This window comes from Lemur catta, chromosome 14, assembly GCF_020740605.2.
Source record: "Lemur catta isolate mLemCat1 chromosome 14, mLemCat1.pri, whole genome shotgun sequence".
Lineage (NCBI taxonomy): Eukaryota > Metazoa > Chordata > Mammalia > Primates > Lemuridae > Lemur > Lemur catta.
In genome coordinates this window covers 39,818,309-39,836,243 of record NC_059141.1, presented here as the reverse complement: position 1 = coordinate 39,836,243, position 17,935 = coordinate 39,818,309, and the positions used below count along the sequence as shown (strand labels likewise).

Sequence of the window (17,935 nt, the reverse complement as noted above, 5' to 3'; positions counted from 1 at the left end):
CTGCGAGAAAGCAAGTCTCCCGGGTATTTCGGCACTTCTGCAGACACAGTGGGCTTGCTTGGGGCTGGCACGACACGCCCGGGATTCACCGCGGCTGGGGGGCCGGGGTCGCGCGGTAACTCTCCGGGCGCCGGGTGCTGGGTCCCGGTCCCGGTCCCGGCCCCGCCGCCGCGCCCCGCCCCGCTCTGTCCCCGCAGCCTCGCGGGCTGCCGGGCTTTGTGGTTCGCCCGTGCGGCTGGGCCCCTGCTGGGGGTGTCGTTACGAGCATGTGCAGACAGCAGCCCAAGGTAGAGCGAGCGTGCCGGGCGAGCCCTGAGACTTGCCTTGCAATGCCATGTTTGCGTATGTGCTCTAACTCCCGGAGAGCAGGCGGGGAGGCGGCTCCCCGGCCGGGCTTGGCTGATGTTTTCTTGTTTCTGTTTCAGCCTTCAGGATAATTCCTTCAGCAGCTCCGCTGTAACAGAGTAAGTGATTCTCGCTGTTAAAATTAGACTTGCATGCCTTTCTCTGGAAGCAACTATCGTGAAGGTATCCTCTACCGTCCCCGGCCGCTGTTCGTGTGAGATGCATTGTCTCCCATAATCCGGGGCTGTGAAGACCGCGGGGAGACGTGCTGACTGCTGGGGCCCAGAAATCTTTACAGGTTGAAATCAGCATCTTAGCAGATGCAGGAGAGAGATTAAAACCAGCGGATTGCTTGCGGGAGCTCAATGCTCCAAGATATGTGTTCTGGGAGCTCAGATCTTAAAAAAAAATCTATTTGACATGTCAGAAAGCTTTGTTGTATTTTGCCAACATTGGCGTCAGTTTTCATGGAGTGCACTCTGTACACATTTACAGCAATCGGAGATGGATGTGAAATGAGTTGAATTCCAGCATGTGATAAACAGCCTAAACTTGTCTTTGCTCTCTCTTGTCTACAGATTTTTAAGACACACAGAGTAAACTTTTCTTGCATGCCTTTTGTCATTCTTACCCTATGACCTGAAAGATCTACCTATAGGAGGAATGAGTCACCTGGTCCTATGGTTAAAGCTGTTGCTTGGGGCGACTAACACCTTTTAAACAAGGAATGGAGTGTGATGTTTCATTCAGGACCAGCAGACACAGTATTTTTTTTTACTAGATATTTAGAGTTCATAGTTTTAATTCATCATCTCTTTCTTAATATGTTTTTCTAATACTATACATATATGTTAAAATTAATAGGTAGTATATTTTTCTAATACTGTATGTAATTTACATATAATTTTTATGTATGTATGACTTATATATCCTTCATCTAACATTCTTCCTCTAGGCTAATTCATGATGTTTACTCCTGGGACTTTTTGTAGAAGTCACTCGAAACAGCTTTTCAGGAAAAAGCCATCTGTAAAGTTGTAGACTCAACTACATTTAAAAAAATGTTACGAGTGTGATATAGAAAGCCCCACTAACTTCGGAGCTGTTTGCTAAAATTCTCTAAAAAAAAAAAACCCAAATAAATTTAGAAATAGGTATCATTTGAGTTTCAAGTCCCACCACTGTCACAGTGACATGGTGATGGAGAGAGGTAATATTCCCCAGTGCTTTCCGGCTCTCTTTTTTCCCCACATATTTTTTTGTTTGTTTGTTTCTCTGTGTTTGATGTGCTGCTCTTTGTGTCCAGTTTTGGAGTCACTTTTAAAAAACAAAAACAGGGTTGACTTTAGAAGATGCAATATAAGGTACTCATTTGGACCTGCATGCTGTTTATGAGATTGCTTGGTAAGCTGTGCTGCAAAATTACTTTTCTAAAAGCCTCAGAAAAGGGGAGAGAGGTGTGCCAAAGTGTGCATCTGCGGGCCAGAGATAAGGCCTGGACTTTCTGATCAAGGTGCACGGGTGCTGCTCTCCTCCCCTGACTGTGCCTGCAAGCACCGAGCACTCTCTGGCCCTGGTTCTCGGGAGCCTGGTGTGGCTGAATCTCCAGAGTTAGCCACAGACACAGCAGGTTCAAAATGGAGACACTTAGTTCCAGATTTCACATGGGCATTTTTTTGTCCTTAAGGTTTTATGGTTAGATGCTAGGGAGAGTCTGGTGCCTTGTTTTTGGACACTCCCCAAGGAGTTCTGATTGCATAAGATCATGTTGTTACTTTCAGAGACGTGACAGTGATTTATTTTAAAAGGCAGTGAGTGATAACAGGGATGCCATCTGGCTAATATAAAAATCTAAGGAGCGCATTGAAAACACATCAAAAGCTTCATAGGTGTAACATGGCACACAATGGGATCAATTAAAACTAGGCACTGTCCAACATAACATTTCCCCTCCCCTCAGTAATATGAACCTTGTTTCTTGGTTCTCTGGACACGACCCCACATGCAGCAGGACCAGGGTGCGCCATCCTGAGACGCAGACAGAGCAGGTGCTCAGTAAATGTTTGGGTGTGGTCTTGGCTTACACGGAGGAGGGAGTTTTTCTCTTATGTGTTTTGGATACAAGAAAAGTTCCTCCTCCTCCTATCCCCAGCCCATTTTCCTTAGTGCTTGAAATACCAACTATTGATGATTTCTTTTGGATTAAGGCTTTTGGTAGTGACTCTCATTAAGATGGAAATTAAAAAGTTTGTGCCCCAGGAGTGGGATTCAAGTTGTCATTAGTACTTTAATGTCAATTATTTTATCTAACCTGTTTTCTAACTTGCCAAAGTTCTTCTTGGCCAGCTAGGGGTCTCATAAAAGTCAAAGGTAAAAGAAATTGGGAGGGATTGAAGGACAGATTTTATTCTCTTCTTGATTTTTCTCAGGCTTGGCACTGTCTGTGAAGCTCTTGACCAATTCAATTTCTTTTTCTACCCCATTTTTTTCAACATCAGAATGGCCTTGGCTTTTTCTTCTATGTCTGCAGCACCTTTCTATCTATTATTTTTCCATGGTCATTTCCTGTCTTGCTCTGGCTAACTTGCTGTTTGAAGTGAAGCCTGGCCTTCAATAATTCTGATAGGTTATCATTCAAAGCAATGGTTCTCAAAAGGTCAATATCACCTGGGGAAGGGGACTGGAGCTTGTGAAAAATAGTCTCCCCAGATTTGTCTCAAAGTGGGAACCCAGAATGGGTGATTGTGTTGAAGTTAGCCCACTGCTGACCTGGGATTTGGAAACCTTCAAGTCAGTGTTGAACTTTTTAGAAGCATAGCAATGATGTCGGTGGGCAATCTGGTTTAAAAATCCACCTTCCTGGGCCCTGCCCTGAGAGAGTTGACGTAGAGGGTCTGGGGTCAGGGTGGGGCTGGGGTCTGCTATTTTCGTCAGGTAATCCAGGTAGTGCTAATGCAGGAAGTTCTGGGGTCCCACTTTGAGAGACCCCACAGGAGGCTGTACCTCTGCAGTTTTGCCTCCAGGGAACTTGGTACTACAGGGTGAACGGGAATATCTAGCAGCCAATTTGAGCCCTCTCTTCTTATTTAGTCGGAAAAGAAAACTTCACGTGGGCACTTCTTTCACTGCCATTATTCTAAGGAATGCCCTTCTCCTTCTCCGTGAGCCTCTGGGAATATAGACTGAAGAGGTTATTTGGTTCCTGTCTTTTGATCTTAGTATAGTGGAGCAGAAACAATTCAGGCTTCACTGCTTTAGGCCTCAGAATAGCTGGGCCATAATTTAGCCTCTAGGTGAAGGTAACTCCCACCTCATAGCACTATTAGGCTTAGATGAGATAATGTGAAAGACCAGGTGAGCTATGAAGTACCACAAGTTTTTCTCTTTGGTGGTTGATTGAGAGAACAAAGGTCCAAATAGAGAAAAAAAGTAACAACCTTGAGCATTTCACAAAGAAATGATTGCAAAGTCAGAGTATCCACATACCGTCTGGGCCACCACAAATGAAGGACTCTAGGATTTAGAATGTAGTTGATGAGAATACCAAGGAACTCATTTAGTAGAGGTGTCGTTCACTTTTTTTTTTTTTTACTGTGAACAACCATAAGAAAAACATTCTGTACTGCAATCCAGAACACATACATATAGGTAATTTAAATAAGTTCCATGAAACAATTAATTCTTATTATGCTGACATTTTCTGCTCTATCTCCAACAACAATAACAATAACAACAAAAATGCTGGTAGCTGCTATCTAATTTCCAGACCCACTACTAGTCCACAGTAGACAGTTTGAAAATCATTGCACTAGAAGATGCCCAGTTTTCAGTATCGAAGAGGGAGATCATTAAAGGGATTGGTCTTTAAATTCCTGTATAAGGCTATAATGTAGGGAGAGAATGCTATGCCTCAGCTCAGTTGGCCGTTTGGTCTGAGTTGCTTTTCTCCCAGGAGTGCAGATATCTGGGTATGGATTCCAATGTGGAATACAGTTTCATAGTTGGGTCGGTATTGGACATTTGCATGGGGCCCATGGGCAAGGGCAGAGAGGAGATGCTAATTGAGTAGAAGTTGATAGGTCTTGATCAAAGTAAATGAAAAGTCAACTGAACTGCAAGAAGTTGTATATATATGTGTGCCATATAAGCTGGTAGGCAGATCTATTTCAATTGCTGTACCTGTGAGCTTGGAATTGTGTTTCCTTGAGTGGCAACCCGAGTTGTTCAATAGGCATTAAAATTGGATCAACTAATTAAGTCCAGCCTCATAGTTCAGAAAGCATCTGCAACTTTGTATGTTCTGTTGCCAAGTTTCCATTTTTAACTGATTGTCCTTTGAGGAGAAAGATTAATAAATCAAATGAGGGAGAAAAATAAGTTCTTGCCAAATCCCCAAACAATAGGTATTGTTGAGCCCTGGTTCTTTGGAAGCAACAATTCTAGATTTCTGTTCTTCATTGATTTTTCTACTTTGTTATTGGAAAACATTCACATTACAAAGCCCAGATGATTAGGTGAATGCCGCTAATGGAGGAGAACAAGGCAATAGTTGTGAATTTAATTGTTGTTTTTCATGAGATGGACAGAGTGGGGTATTGGCAAGAAAGCAAGGAAATTTTGCTCACTCTGTTTAAAGACGCATTTTGTTAAGTCAACCGATTTTTTTTTTTAATTGCCAAAGGGAACAAAATATTTCAGCAGGTAGAGAGGGTTAGTCTGGCCTTTGTTTAATTCACTACAAAGCCATAATTTAAAAAGAGATTGTAAGGGAAGAGGACTGGAGCTTTCCTCAATTTGTTCCATAGGTTAATTATACACCATTGCCAGTAAAGAATATTTAAATTTTTAAATTACTTCATATAGTATAAATATTGTATTATGGTTATATTTAAGTACACATGTATTTATTTGCTTGTTTATTTTTGTCTACTCATTACATTGTGAATTTCTCAGAGCAAGGTCCAGATCTTTTTTAGATTTTGTGTCCTTTAGAAGCAGTGCTACTCAAAGTGTGAGTCTCCAAATTGTAACTTGTCTGAGACAAGAAAAAACAGAAATAGAAATAGGTAGCAAGCACTTAATAGCTTTAATAGGAATTTGGCAATACTGTGACATTTTTACCAAAGTATTGGTCCACAATGGATTGGAAATAAAAAAATAAACTAGCTGGTCCAGGACCCCCAGAGAGTGTGAGAAGCACAGCTCTAACACCTAATGCAGTATGCCGTACCTGGATGCAATAAACACTCAATAAATGCTCGTTAAATTATTTCAGGGACCAGATCTGCTGAGGCAACAGAGTTAATATTTCAATTCAAATATTTTTTGAGTGTTTACTCTAGTTTACTCTCGTACTATGGCAGTGTATTTAGAAAAAGAAATTGTAGTTATTTCTACTCATGGAATTAGTAACTAATCAAAAGATATCAGAGGTGCAAAGGATTACATAGCAGTGTGAGATAAGAGATAGTTGGTTACCAAAACCTCAGAATGAAGAGTAAACATTATGCATTAAGGTTAAAGTAGGAACAAAGCACGTGGGAGAACTTGGCTGGGAAGGCTCGTGGAGCTGGCAAGACCCGACTTGGGCAGTGAAGGATGAGTAGGAGTTGAAGATGGAAAAAGCATTTCAGGCTGGGATGGGGCAGGGTGGGAATAGCTGAGAACAGGAACAAAGGCTCCCTCCTACACTAGAGTGAGAGAATGGTCCTACTCCAGATCTTCCTAGGCAGCGTGGAGCACTGGAGATTTTTCAATATGGAAGAGCCAAGAAGTTTTCATAAGGCTGATCAAGAAGTTCTGTGAAAAGGAACCTCTTCCTTTCAACAAGATCAAGAAAGCGTAAGGCCAATGTAATAAGACAAATGGGAGCTGGTGGGTTTGGGACTGCCTGAAGCGGAGCAAATGCAAAGAGGCACGTAGTAGAATCACCAAAAACAATTCACCAATCTTGGTGCCCGATGTCCCCTTGAGTCCTGTGAACACTTAGGTCCTTGCTAAGATCTTGTTAGCTTAGGTGATGTAGAGAAGTGAAGGAGAAAAAAGAGAGTCCCATCTGGTTCTTAGCTTTTAAGCTCACGTGATATGATATAACAACGTTGGTATCATTACCTGGTAGACGTGTTGGGAATCAGAGTTGGTTTGGGAAAGAGTAGTGATGATTGTTACTCTTTTTAGTTTACTGTGCTAATCTTTGGGTAATTCTAGATTATTGCCACTACTGCTATAGCAGAGAGTTGGATCTGATGTGATCTTTGTTCCCTCTCCCCAGGTGTGACGAAGACACAGTCTCTCTACATGAAGACCAGATTGATTGCTCCAGTCTCAGGTTTGACCCACCATTGCTTGCTTCATGTTTGTGAGAGAAAGAAACCACTGGGGTCTGGTGGCTGGCTCTCCTTTGAATTCCAGTCTCTTCTTTGAATTCTAATTATTTGTTCTCATGTCTCATCTCTTCTACTAGGTTTTTCAGCTCTTGAAGGAAATGTTGTCTTGTTCACTTTTGGATACCCCTCTTAGCACCCAGGGCAGTTCCTTATATATGGGGGATGCTCAATAAATGCCTATTGAATTGAATATTGATTAGCCTATCTCAATGTTCCCATTATGCACCATAAGGAAGGGGTTCTAGATTATTCACAATACATGTCATTGAGTGTCTATAGTATGGTCTTGGCCATCAAGGGCTCATGGTACAGTGGCAAAAGCTTCACAGTTAGCCATTTCTTCCATATGTACTTTGTCCCAAGCACTTTTCATCTACATTTTATTATTTAATCTAAACAAATGAAAGGAAGCTGGTATTTCCCTCCTCATCCTATAGATGGAGAAACTGAAGCTCAGAGGGATTATAGCTCATCCAAGATAACATAGCTGAGTGAACACTATGAGGCAGAATTTGGACCCAGGTCTGTCTGACTCTAAAGTCCACTTATTGTAGAACAAATATATGTTGAAGGCCTATTTCATGCTCCAGAAACCAGTCAAGATTTGGGATAGAAAAGACAAACCAATTCCTGCTCCTAGGAATTCAGTCTGTTGGAGGAGATAGGCAAAAATATAGATGATGACACTACCGTGCATTAAGTGCTATTATACTAGAGGTAAGGTGACAATTCACTTAGAAGGACCAAATAGCTCGAGGAGCTTTCTGGGATGGATTCCTGAAGAAAATTACATGATGGGGTCAAAGGCTAAGAAAAAGAATGCCACCAAACAGAGAGAGCAGCTAACCGGGAAGCCAACAGAAGGTCAAGAGAGTAGTTTGGGCCAGTGCAGTGGCTCATGCCTGTAATCATAGAACTCTGGGAGGCCAAGGTGGGTTGATTGTTTGAGCTCAGGAGTTCGAGACCAGCCTGAGCAAGAGCGACACCCTATCTCTACTAAAAAAAAAATAGAAAGAAATTAGCTGGACATTTAAAAATATATATAGAAAAAATTAGCCAGGCATGGTGGCACATGCCTGTAGTCCCAGCTACTCGGGAGGCTGAGGCAGAAGGATCGCTTGAGCCCAGGAGTTTGAGGTTGCTGTGAGCTAGGCTGATGCCACAGCACTCTAGCCTGAGCAAGAGTTGAGACTGTCTCAAAAAAAAAAAAAAAAAAAGAGAGTAGTTTGAGTTGAAGGAACAGTAAGCAGTTCAGGGTGGTAGGAACTCTGAGAGTGGGTGTGGTGAGGAGGTCAGGGGTGATAGAAATGAATCTCTAGAGATAAACAAAGACCAGATTTCATAGGGTTTGTGTGTCTTGCTAAGGAGTTTGGAATTTATCTTGAAGGTACTAGGAAAGCTAAAAAGACCCCTCAGCCTTTTGCTTTGCAAATTACTACTCTAAGGCCCTGCCTGAGAGTAACAATAGCTTTCATTTATTGGGTTGTGGCCTGGAGCCAGTTTTCTGTGGAGGGCATTTCACAGAGACTGTTTCTCTGCAAGGCAGATATTATATCCATTTTATGAATGAGGATTGTTATAGAGGTGAAGTGACGTGGCCCAGGCTATACAGCTAATACGTGGGAGGAGCTTTCAGACTCTGGCTGTTTTCAGGACACCATGTTAGCTCTCAGTTAGGATTTATTCCAATAAGTAGTGGTGTAAATTACATAACCTGTACTTTTCAGTTTTGAGGATCCTGAGGAACCAATAATACATTAGAAAATATATTTCTAAAGGTGACTTTGGTAATCAGGTTCTACATTTGTGTAATGGGACAAAGATGCTTTTTGCACCCTCCTCCCACCCCCTGCCTTCCAAGTCAAGGAGGTGAACAAGACACATTTGTAAATTTTAAGTGACTTGAAAATATGTTATAAAAACAAAAAGTTCAGGTATTATTTGGGGAATAATGATTCTATCAAAATAGTCATTTGAGATTTGAAAAACTACTTTCCCCCCCCTCATTCTTGAGTGTTCTGGAATCCTACTTGAATGAGCATTTAGGTAGATTATAAAGGCAGCTGTTTTTGTTTCTGACACAGGAACATAGAGTGCATGGGTTTTTAGTGAAAGAAATGCACTTCAAATGGATTAGTGTAGTTTCCAATTCATGGTTTTACTATTAATTCCAAAACCAGTAGTGACGTTGAGAAAATTTTTTTTAATTGTAAATGATCTTAAGGGAAGAATATCAACCAGTGTCATTGGCATTGATTTTTATTTTTGTTTTTTTTCAGTTACTAACATTGAAGAATTATTTAACTTGTTGGGTTCTCCTTTACTAGACACCACTAAGTGTGTCCTGGACCTGCATTTAACTGTTTCACACAGTTTTATTTTCAAACCTTGCCCAAATGCACCTTGGTCATGCTCTAGACCACCTACCTCAATGTTTGCTTTGGTCTTTTCCCAGAGACTAACTGAAGCTCATCCTCCCCCAATGTCAGCTTAGTGAGTTTAATCTGCCTTTTACTTATGAAAGGGTGTCTTTATTGGTGGGCACAGAAATCCCTCCTTGGCTAGTCTTGCCTCTTGGCTTTATGTGTCCTTGAGCAGCAAGGAATTGCTTCCCAGCTGACCTTGCAAAAGCTCTTTTATAGGTGCTCACAGTAAGGGAGCATGAGGGGGTGTGGCCACTCCTCAAGAATCGCATGGCTGAGTGCTAAGGATTGCCCATGGTTGAGGTTGATGATATTGACCATATAAAGAGAAGGCCCCATTTGGTTATGTCCATGGCATTTGCTTGATGCTTAGCAAAATGAAAAAATAAAATCTGTCTAGATTTAAGTGGGACAAATGGCTTCAGAGAAGAGTGTTATCATGTCAGTATTTTTGAGAAAATTGAAACTAGAGAGGGGTGGGTATATTGTATGGCATTTGGTTGTTGAGTGAAGGATACAAGTGCCATCCCAGCACCAAAAGTATGGAGGAAACACCCAGCCTATCTGGTCTCCAGTGATTTGGCACTGCTAGAACCCAGACAGCGGGATGTTTGACTCTGCCCTCAGAGCATTGTTCAGATGGCCTGCCTGGGCAAAATATGGCCCTTGCCTTACATTTCACCCAGGTAACACTTATCCTGTCAAAATGGATCCCGTTAAACTTTTAGATGCCTCTGAAAGTTGTAGGGAGATGATTATAAACTGGCATTGCCAATGAAGAGGAAGCATCATGCCTTGAACTAAGAACACAGGCATGGGAGTCCGGACATCTACCTGCCCCCCGGAGGCTGCCTGAATTAGCTCTCCCAATAGGCATGCCATTGAATCTCTGGGTCTGAGAGTCTTCATTGATAAAGTTGGGATGACAATATCTAACCTATTTCACATTATTATTGTGAGAGGAAAATACGATATACACGAAAACACCTTAAAGTGAAAAGTTAAAACCAAATAATGGTGGTATGCAGATAGTTACAACTACAGAAAATATGTATCCGTTAACTAACCAAGATGGCAAGGGGAGCTGGAGTGATCTAAAGAGTGAAATTCACATTTCTTAAATCCTTGTTCCTGCGAAATTCTCTTAAGTGGAAGCTAAACATTTTGCCAGGTACCCTATAAATATAGCAGCAATGAATATTGCCAGCCCCTCTTGCCCGCAGCAGTTTATTCTTTTTTTTTTTTTTCCAATGCTTTCTAAATCGGGTCTTTCCTGTTTTAGAGATGAAAACAATAAAGAGAATTACCCCGACGCCGGGGCTCTGGTAGAGGAGCACGCGCCGCAGCATGTAGAGCAGCCCGTGCCGGCGGACGGCGTGTTGCGACCCAGCATGGGCAACTTCAAGTCCCGGAAGCCCAAGTCCGTCTTCAAAGCAGAGAGCGGCAGGAGCCACGGAGAAAGCCAGGTAGCGGCTCTGTCTCCTCAGGCCTTTGCCAAGACAGGCGCTTCTCAGGAGCGGGCACTCGGTTCCGGCAGATGATCGGAGTGCACGATGTGGCAGGCGGCGCGTGACTTGTCGTTGCCTGCGCTGCAGGCCCGAGACGCGCGCATGCTCTCGTTGGTTAAAAGTTGGGTGCTCGGAGTCGGCTAAGCATTTTGCACCCTTTCAAACTGATGTTCTGAAATACTAGATTTTGACTGAAAGGAGCAGCTATATACTCTTTTGGGGGAGGAGAGAGGAGGATCTCCGTTTTCATTCATCCAGGACGATTTAGCTCTTGCCCCAAACTTGGAGATTTTGCTCAGCAAAATCAAGAGGCCCGGTTTTACCCAAAGCCACTTTTTTTAGGCTGCAATTTAACAGCCTTGAACAAACACGAAAGTGTGTGTGTGTTTGTATGTGTGTGTGGTATCTGGTTTTCTGACGTCAGTAAGTATGTAAATGAATGAAGGAAGCATCCAATAAATTCTGGTAATAAGTGGACATTTTATAAATTTTTAAAATTTTTTCTAGTTGTATAGGAATGTAGCATAGATTTGTGATTTTTTAATCCTCAAAATCCCTCATATAATTTATGATGCTTTTAAAAGAGATTAAATGCATATAATCTACTTTACTCTTACTAGGAGGTTAATATTCTTAACATTGAGATTATACTTGTAATAAACGTAACATAGTTTTGGGGATATGGATATCCATAAAAGTTAACTTAGCGTCTTTGTTAACATTTAGCTGTTAACCTTAAAAATAATGTAGGAGGCTCTAAGTATAATAGGTTAATTATGTAATAACTTTTAAGTTCAGTTCTATTTAGCAAAGGGGCACTTAGGAGAGCTTCCTGTTAGAATAACTTTGGCTAGGCAGCTTATTTGACCTTGCAATTTTGTTGTTTGCCTTATGATTTTTATCTCCCTTCCTCCTTGACTTTGTGACCTCTTATTTAGTAAGTTAATTTGGCCGTAAGATGAAAATGCCCTCTGCATTTGTGAAGCTGTGTTGTGATTTTCTTAAGCTGAGTATCACTCTCATTGCAGAGAGGTGAATATGAACTATCGTTTGAGTTATGATAAGCTTGAGGCCTTGGCTTCTGGAACATACTGCAGCACCTTTCTACTTAGGAGAGTTGTGCGGGAGGGAACAGGTTCCCAAAGGGCTGCCCCCAGAGTCTGACCCATCCCAGGGAGGCTCTGACCATGAATCTCCTACCAGGGGTCACCTGTGACATCGTAAGTTTCAGGGTGATCAGACATCTGTCCTCGGAGTGCCCTATTTCTTGTCATCCTGTAGCTTGGCCTGATAGAAATTACACAGTCATCACTTGTAATAAGGTGCTAATGGGGCATGTAATTCCCAACCTGTTGCTCCTACACAGGAAGATTTCAGGAGAGAAATATACTTGTATAGTCTTTGCTTATAATACAGCATTGGAATCCTGGACTGCAGGTAACATTCCCAGTGAAAATTAAGTGGCCTGTTCTAGCTGATTCAATGAGCTTCATTCTCAAACAGTTGTGTTCTAGGCAAAACGTTGTTTGCATAATGGATTTTCCCAATTATATCCTGGTTAAAAGGAAGACAGATTATTCTATTATTGAATGCATACAAATAACCCAATTGCCATGGAAAAGTAAGGACACTTGGGATAGTTTCTGAACTCTGAGGATTAGTGAGACTCAGATATAATTGTAAAACATTTCATTTCAGTTTACATAAGCAGTGTCTACTATTAATATATTGTTATGGGTTACAGATAGTTGAAGTAGAAGGAGAAATGACTTCTTATATATTCAGAAAGGAGAGCAATAAAACACTATACTATACAAATAACTATAATAAAAATTTCCCTTATCAGTCCACTCAGGCTAATGTAATTAATTCTTGTTTCCCTTGATCTTGGGTTAGTGCAGTATCATGAAGCTGTCTGCTTCTCACTAAAGTTCTGCCAATCCTGACAGCCCACTGCTGTCAGCAGATGCCTGTGTCCAAGTACTGTGTCCAAGTACTGTCCTTTGAAGTGTCAATTGTTTAAAGTATCAGTCCTTTGCCCTGGGGCTCCGGAGATTCTTCTTTGCTGAAAACACAAACTCTGGTCTAAAGCTGAGTAAAACCTCAGGCAAGGATGGAAGGAAAACAAAACGATCTACAGATCACAGAAACTGAAATGGCTGTCGTTAGTTTACCACCTACCGATAATTTGAAAGTGCAGAAGATCTAATGAGAGTTCATATTAAGAACAGCATATAATGTGACAAGCAAAAAAGACAATAAAATCATTTCTCCAAAATTAGAAGGGAATGCCTTGAAGGACAATGAATAAGCCTATGTTCAAAGAAGTCAGGGAATGTGACTTCTGATTATACAAAAATGAATGAATATAGTTTTTACAGAGAAAAAAATCCTCAAGATGTAAAGTAATAATCCTAAAAGATTCATTAAGTCTAGAGCAAGTCCTAGACGTGTATTTTTATTAAACTCCATAGGCAAGTCTAATGTTCATTCCTGATTGAAAACTGGTGGCCCTAGAGGATGCTAAATTCAAATGAAAGAAGTGAGGCTGTGAACAAGTCAACATTTTAAATAACTACACTTATCACTGGTAACACTATAGTGTTGTTATTGAATATCATCAGGCAAAGATCCACCAGGACTTGGACAAATATAGGAGAATTTGATAGAACTATTTTGTAAGAATTTTGATCACAGGGTAAATGTCACATGAATCAGGTTTACCATGCAGTGTGGTAGGGAGAGTGGCTCTATTTGTAAAGCTGGATCTGTTTGGGGAACTTGAGTTTATGTTGTGGCTATAAATCCTGCCGGATGCTCATCAGCATCAAAAAGACACTGAGTTCCAATTGCTTTGTTGTGAGATCACCATTTCCCAAAAGCACCTGTGAAAAATCTTTGGGAACAACCTTTATAAATCTAAAAATAGCCCTCTTTGAAACCGAAGAGTACCATTGTAGGTGTTGCGTTATTGCCATTTCTGGGCTCTCTTTTCACAAAGTTTGTGTGCAGGACCTGGAGTAGCTCTTCAGTCTGATTCTAAGCAGGTCAGGAAAGGGGGAATGGAGCAGGGGGAAGGGGCCAGATGGTGACTGTTGAAAGTGTAGCCTAATGCCCCACATTTCTTGCGTTTCTTCTGATCAACCCCAAAGTCAGATTCAGAAGTTCCACTTCTAGAGGGTCAGATTCAAATCTTACTTTGAGCAACTTTCTTAATCTTGACCACATCTATGAAAATGAACTATGGGTAGAGTGGCAGAATCTGAGATTTTGTGAGCATGCATGAATGACTGGTTCCAGTTTTGCATCCACTTTGAATGATTTAAAAGGGGAGAGATTTAAGTCCTGATCTAATAGAATATCAGGAACCAAACAGGAAGGCAATGCAAGAAGCTAAAAAGTTAAGAACACATATTTAGAATAAGGAGGGTGTTTATTTGAACCGGAATCAGTTTTCCTTTCTGCTTGTTTATCCCTTTCTTCCTTAGACAATAGTTTTTGCAAAAGAATGGCTCTGAATAAGGACCATTTAATGACCTGTCTCCCGAAAGGCCAGGTTTTAGGGATACTATTATTAGAGTTCATCCATACGATGAACTTGAAGTTAAAACAAGATGTATGAGTTGGTGCTAAGCATAAATTCCTGATCAAAGTGGAATCCAATAATAGTTTGCCCTTATGTGGGATGTCTTATTAGACAGCAGACTCTTTCCAAGGAGGAAAACTGATTCAAGGCATGGATTATATGTTGTAATATTTTGTGAAAAATTAAAAATGATCCATATTGATCATTATGCAAGTCATAATATTAATCCCTGAAAACCCAATTTGGGGAAGATTAGACTTGACTAATAGAACCAGCTTCCTATGTTGGACCTGACAACTGTCCAGAGGGCATTCATTTTTAGCATGGGTAGATGGAGTCTTGTCATCCCCACTCCCTGCCATCTGGCATCATGCTGTGCACACTATCCTTCTGTCCTCCCCTCTGGTGGCTATTTTAGCAGAAGACAAAAAGCAGGAGGCTATATAGAGAGCTTTTCTGCAGTGAGCCGTGTACTGTGATCATACTGCTAATTTGCTTCTTTGGGGAGACCAGCTGTTTGGTCTGGTGTACATCAGCATCAGGTTTCTTGCACTCGGCTCCAGTAGATGTGTTGAGAAGCTGGAAGGAGGTCTAGGTCTGATTATGAAATGTTCATTTTTGTCTTTCCACAGACATAAAAACCCCTCAACACTTTCAAGGCAAAATAACCTAACTAGGAAGTATTTACTATATTTCTGTTTTTGAAGGGCATAGTTCTTTTTCATACTGCATTGGACTTTAAATTAAAAGAAAAACGATAGTCATTTCTGGGCCATTTTTATCCCCAAAGGAACTAAGATTCTGCTTCCAATTATGGACCTACTTTATGTGCCTTTTTTTTCCTTGATGACTGAACCACTGAACAACTTCAGACAGCAAAAGCAAGAAAACCAAGATAGATGATTGACTTTGAGAGCACTGGAAAGCTAAAATGAACCTCAGATAGAATTTCACTTGCTTTTCAGTGAGAGGAAGACTTAGGTTCTGAATATGCCTTTGAGGGCTTGTTTTTTGCAGTGTGTCTAGAGCATGAATTCATTGCGATTCTAACTATTGGTCTTAGCTAGGAAATTGTAACACGTTAGTTTGTGTTGTATTATTTCTCATACGTGATTTTGTGGCTCCAGTATAGATATTTTACTTCAATGTCTGTTTATGTATGGATTTGCTGGGAGATCTGTTACTGGTTGGGAAGAAAAGTGGTCCTTTGAGTTTGTTTTCCAAGTTCCTCTTCGCCCTTCCAAGGGTAAAATGGTGAAGACTCAGGGGAACGGGGCTCTGAGAAATGCAGTGTCCTTGAAAGTGAGGTCAGCTGAGTCAGTGTTTGGGTTTGCTGGTTTCTTGTGGTCTATCAGATTCTGATACTTCTCTTTGAATTAACAACCAACCTGTTTGTAAATGATTAAATTGATGAAAAAAGACATTACAGACAACATCCCAGGTTGTCTGTAAAATGACTTTATAACTTTTTTAAAAAATACATTCAGCTTCTATATTGACATGAAAGAATCCTAAAATGAAGTGATGTACTTTGTCTGCCCTGGGCATTAAGTTTCCGAAATGTAAAAAATTGGTATTCAAGTGGAATTTCAATTCAAAACAACATAACTAGTTTGAGACTTTTAAGCTGAGCAATGGGGAATTTGAAAATTTAATGTTATAGTGCCCAGGGCCACATTATCTAATTGATATTCCACCTTTGATGGGAGTTACAGAAGAATTCTACTTAAAATAATGAACACGATATGGATGGTGTTGGTGGCAATGGAAGATGGCAAGGACTGGTCTCTACTTATATGCTGCCTGGAATATTAAACAGAGATGCAGACGGCTCTCATACAGGATAAATTCTGATTTAAAGGATTTCTGTTTCCCTACATAGTTCCAAAGACAATTTCCAACATTATATAGCCATATAAATTCAGTCCATAGTCAAGACTTACCAACACATGGAAAGAAGAGAAACATCCATGGAACATGTTTGTTCCTATTGGCACCTGCTGTTCCTCCACTGGGTTCCAAGACTTGCTGCTTCTGCTACAGAGAAGTTTCCTTTAATAAATCCCAGAGGCAAATCGTAAAATACATGATCTGTCAGTACAGTTGAATGGGTTCAAACTCCTTTTCAGCCGCTTACTTTCTGTGTGACTTAAAGCATCTACTTACCAGCTCTTTAAGAGTCATTTTTCCTATCTAGAAAGCAGAGATAATAATTGTATCTACCTTAAGAGGTTGTTGAGAATTAAAAGTGATAATGACATAAATGTAAACATTCAGCAAATTTCAGCGGACTAAAAGTAATTTTTAGAATGTTTTATAGACTCATGTGGCTGGATATACATATAACTTTAAGTAAAATGAAGTTAATTTTTTCTTTTCTAATCCTTCACACTACTGAAGTACTAATGTTATTAATGTTAAGGACTAGATGAAGAAAAAGAATATTAGTTATGTTAAGTATCACCAAAGGATATACATGCCATATATCATTGTTTTGAACAAGAACTGGAGTTTTGTATTAATACAAGCATCCCTTCAGTTAAACTCTTGCTTCATTATTATGGGGAACAAAACAATGAGTCTAGTACTGATTTCTTCCCTATTGCCAAATGAAACTTCAAAGCTCATTAATTTGGCTATTTTATTTAGGAATAATTGTGGCCTTACTCTCATCAAAAGATTGTAGTGACTTTGGGTTATGCCAGCTAAACCTGCGATGCCATGATTTGGAGGCATTTTTAAATTTGATCCAAAGATCCTTCCTATAGAAAATAGATTTGATAATCTGGATATTGTCAGATGTGGGAGCTGGTTTCTGCATACACATACATATGCAAATTCACATCCTCATGTACTTGGTGATATTTATCCAAGAGCAGGGTGTTCTTTAGGCAGAGAAAACAGCTTAGCAAGGACTTAGCCTGTTTTGGAGCTTGGAAGTAAAGCTGTTTGGAAAGTCTGGATGGCAGAAACATAATGAACTGACATTTCGGGTAACTAAGAATTGCCAATCTAAACTTTATCAAACATAGTTAAATATCACTCTGGGACTGAGACATAACATATTAACCTCAAGCCTGCAATTTTGGGCCCCATATTTTGCAAGACAAGTAGTTGCCAGATAAAATATGGGATGCCTGGTTAAATTTGAATTTCAGGTAAACAATGAAGAATATTTTTAGATTAAGTATGTCTCAAATATTGCATGTGATATACTTACGTAAATTACTTACTAAACATAAATTCATTGTTTATCCGAAATTTAAATTTAACTGGGCATCCTGTATTTTTATTTGTTAACTTTGATGATCCTATCGTGAATGAATGGCATGTACGTTTTAACCAAATGAACCTTCTCCTCCCAAGGTAGAAGTAACAAGTTGTACCCATGTAGCCTGAGAGCTGGGATTTTTTTTTTTTTTTTAGTTCCGACCTTCAAGGGTAGTTAAAGACAGTGTAGGAAAGTCAGCAGCCTAATAGTAGGAAGTTTGTTGCAGTATTTATTTTACCTTTAGTGTTTAAACAGCATGAAATATCCAAAAAAGCTTCCCACTCTCTTTGGATCATAAAGCCTTGAAAATTGGATAGTAGTGCTCAAAAAGTTTGAAAATATGCCCTCAAAGTCTATAGAACAGGGGCCTCCAACCTATGGTGAGTTGTGTAATTATTTCATTATATATTACAACA

The 17,935-nt window shown here is 40.3% G+C and overlaps 1 protein-coding gene across 2 annotated transcripts in view; it reads left to right on the top strand.

The window, feature by feature from the left end:
- Positions 1 to 324: 324 nt before the first annotated feature.
- Positions 325 to 17,935, top strand: part of FAM13C (family with sequence similarity 13 member C) — a 112,006-nt gene continuing 94,395 nt past the window's right edge. For both annotated transcript variants that reach the window (XM_045568794.1, XM_045568793.1), the window contains exons 1-3: positions 325 to 464; positions 6,617 to 6,673; positions 10,437 to 10,620. In XM_045568794.1, coding sequence (XP_045424750.1) covers positions 403 to 464; positions 6,617 to 6,673; positions 10,437 to 10,620 — 303 coding nt within the window. In that variant the 5' untranslated portion in view covers positions 325 to 402. The remainder of the gene's footprint in view (positions 465 to 6,616; positions 6,674 to 10,436; positions 10,621 to 17,935) is intronic.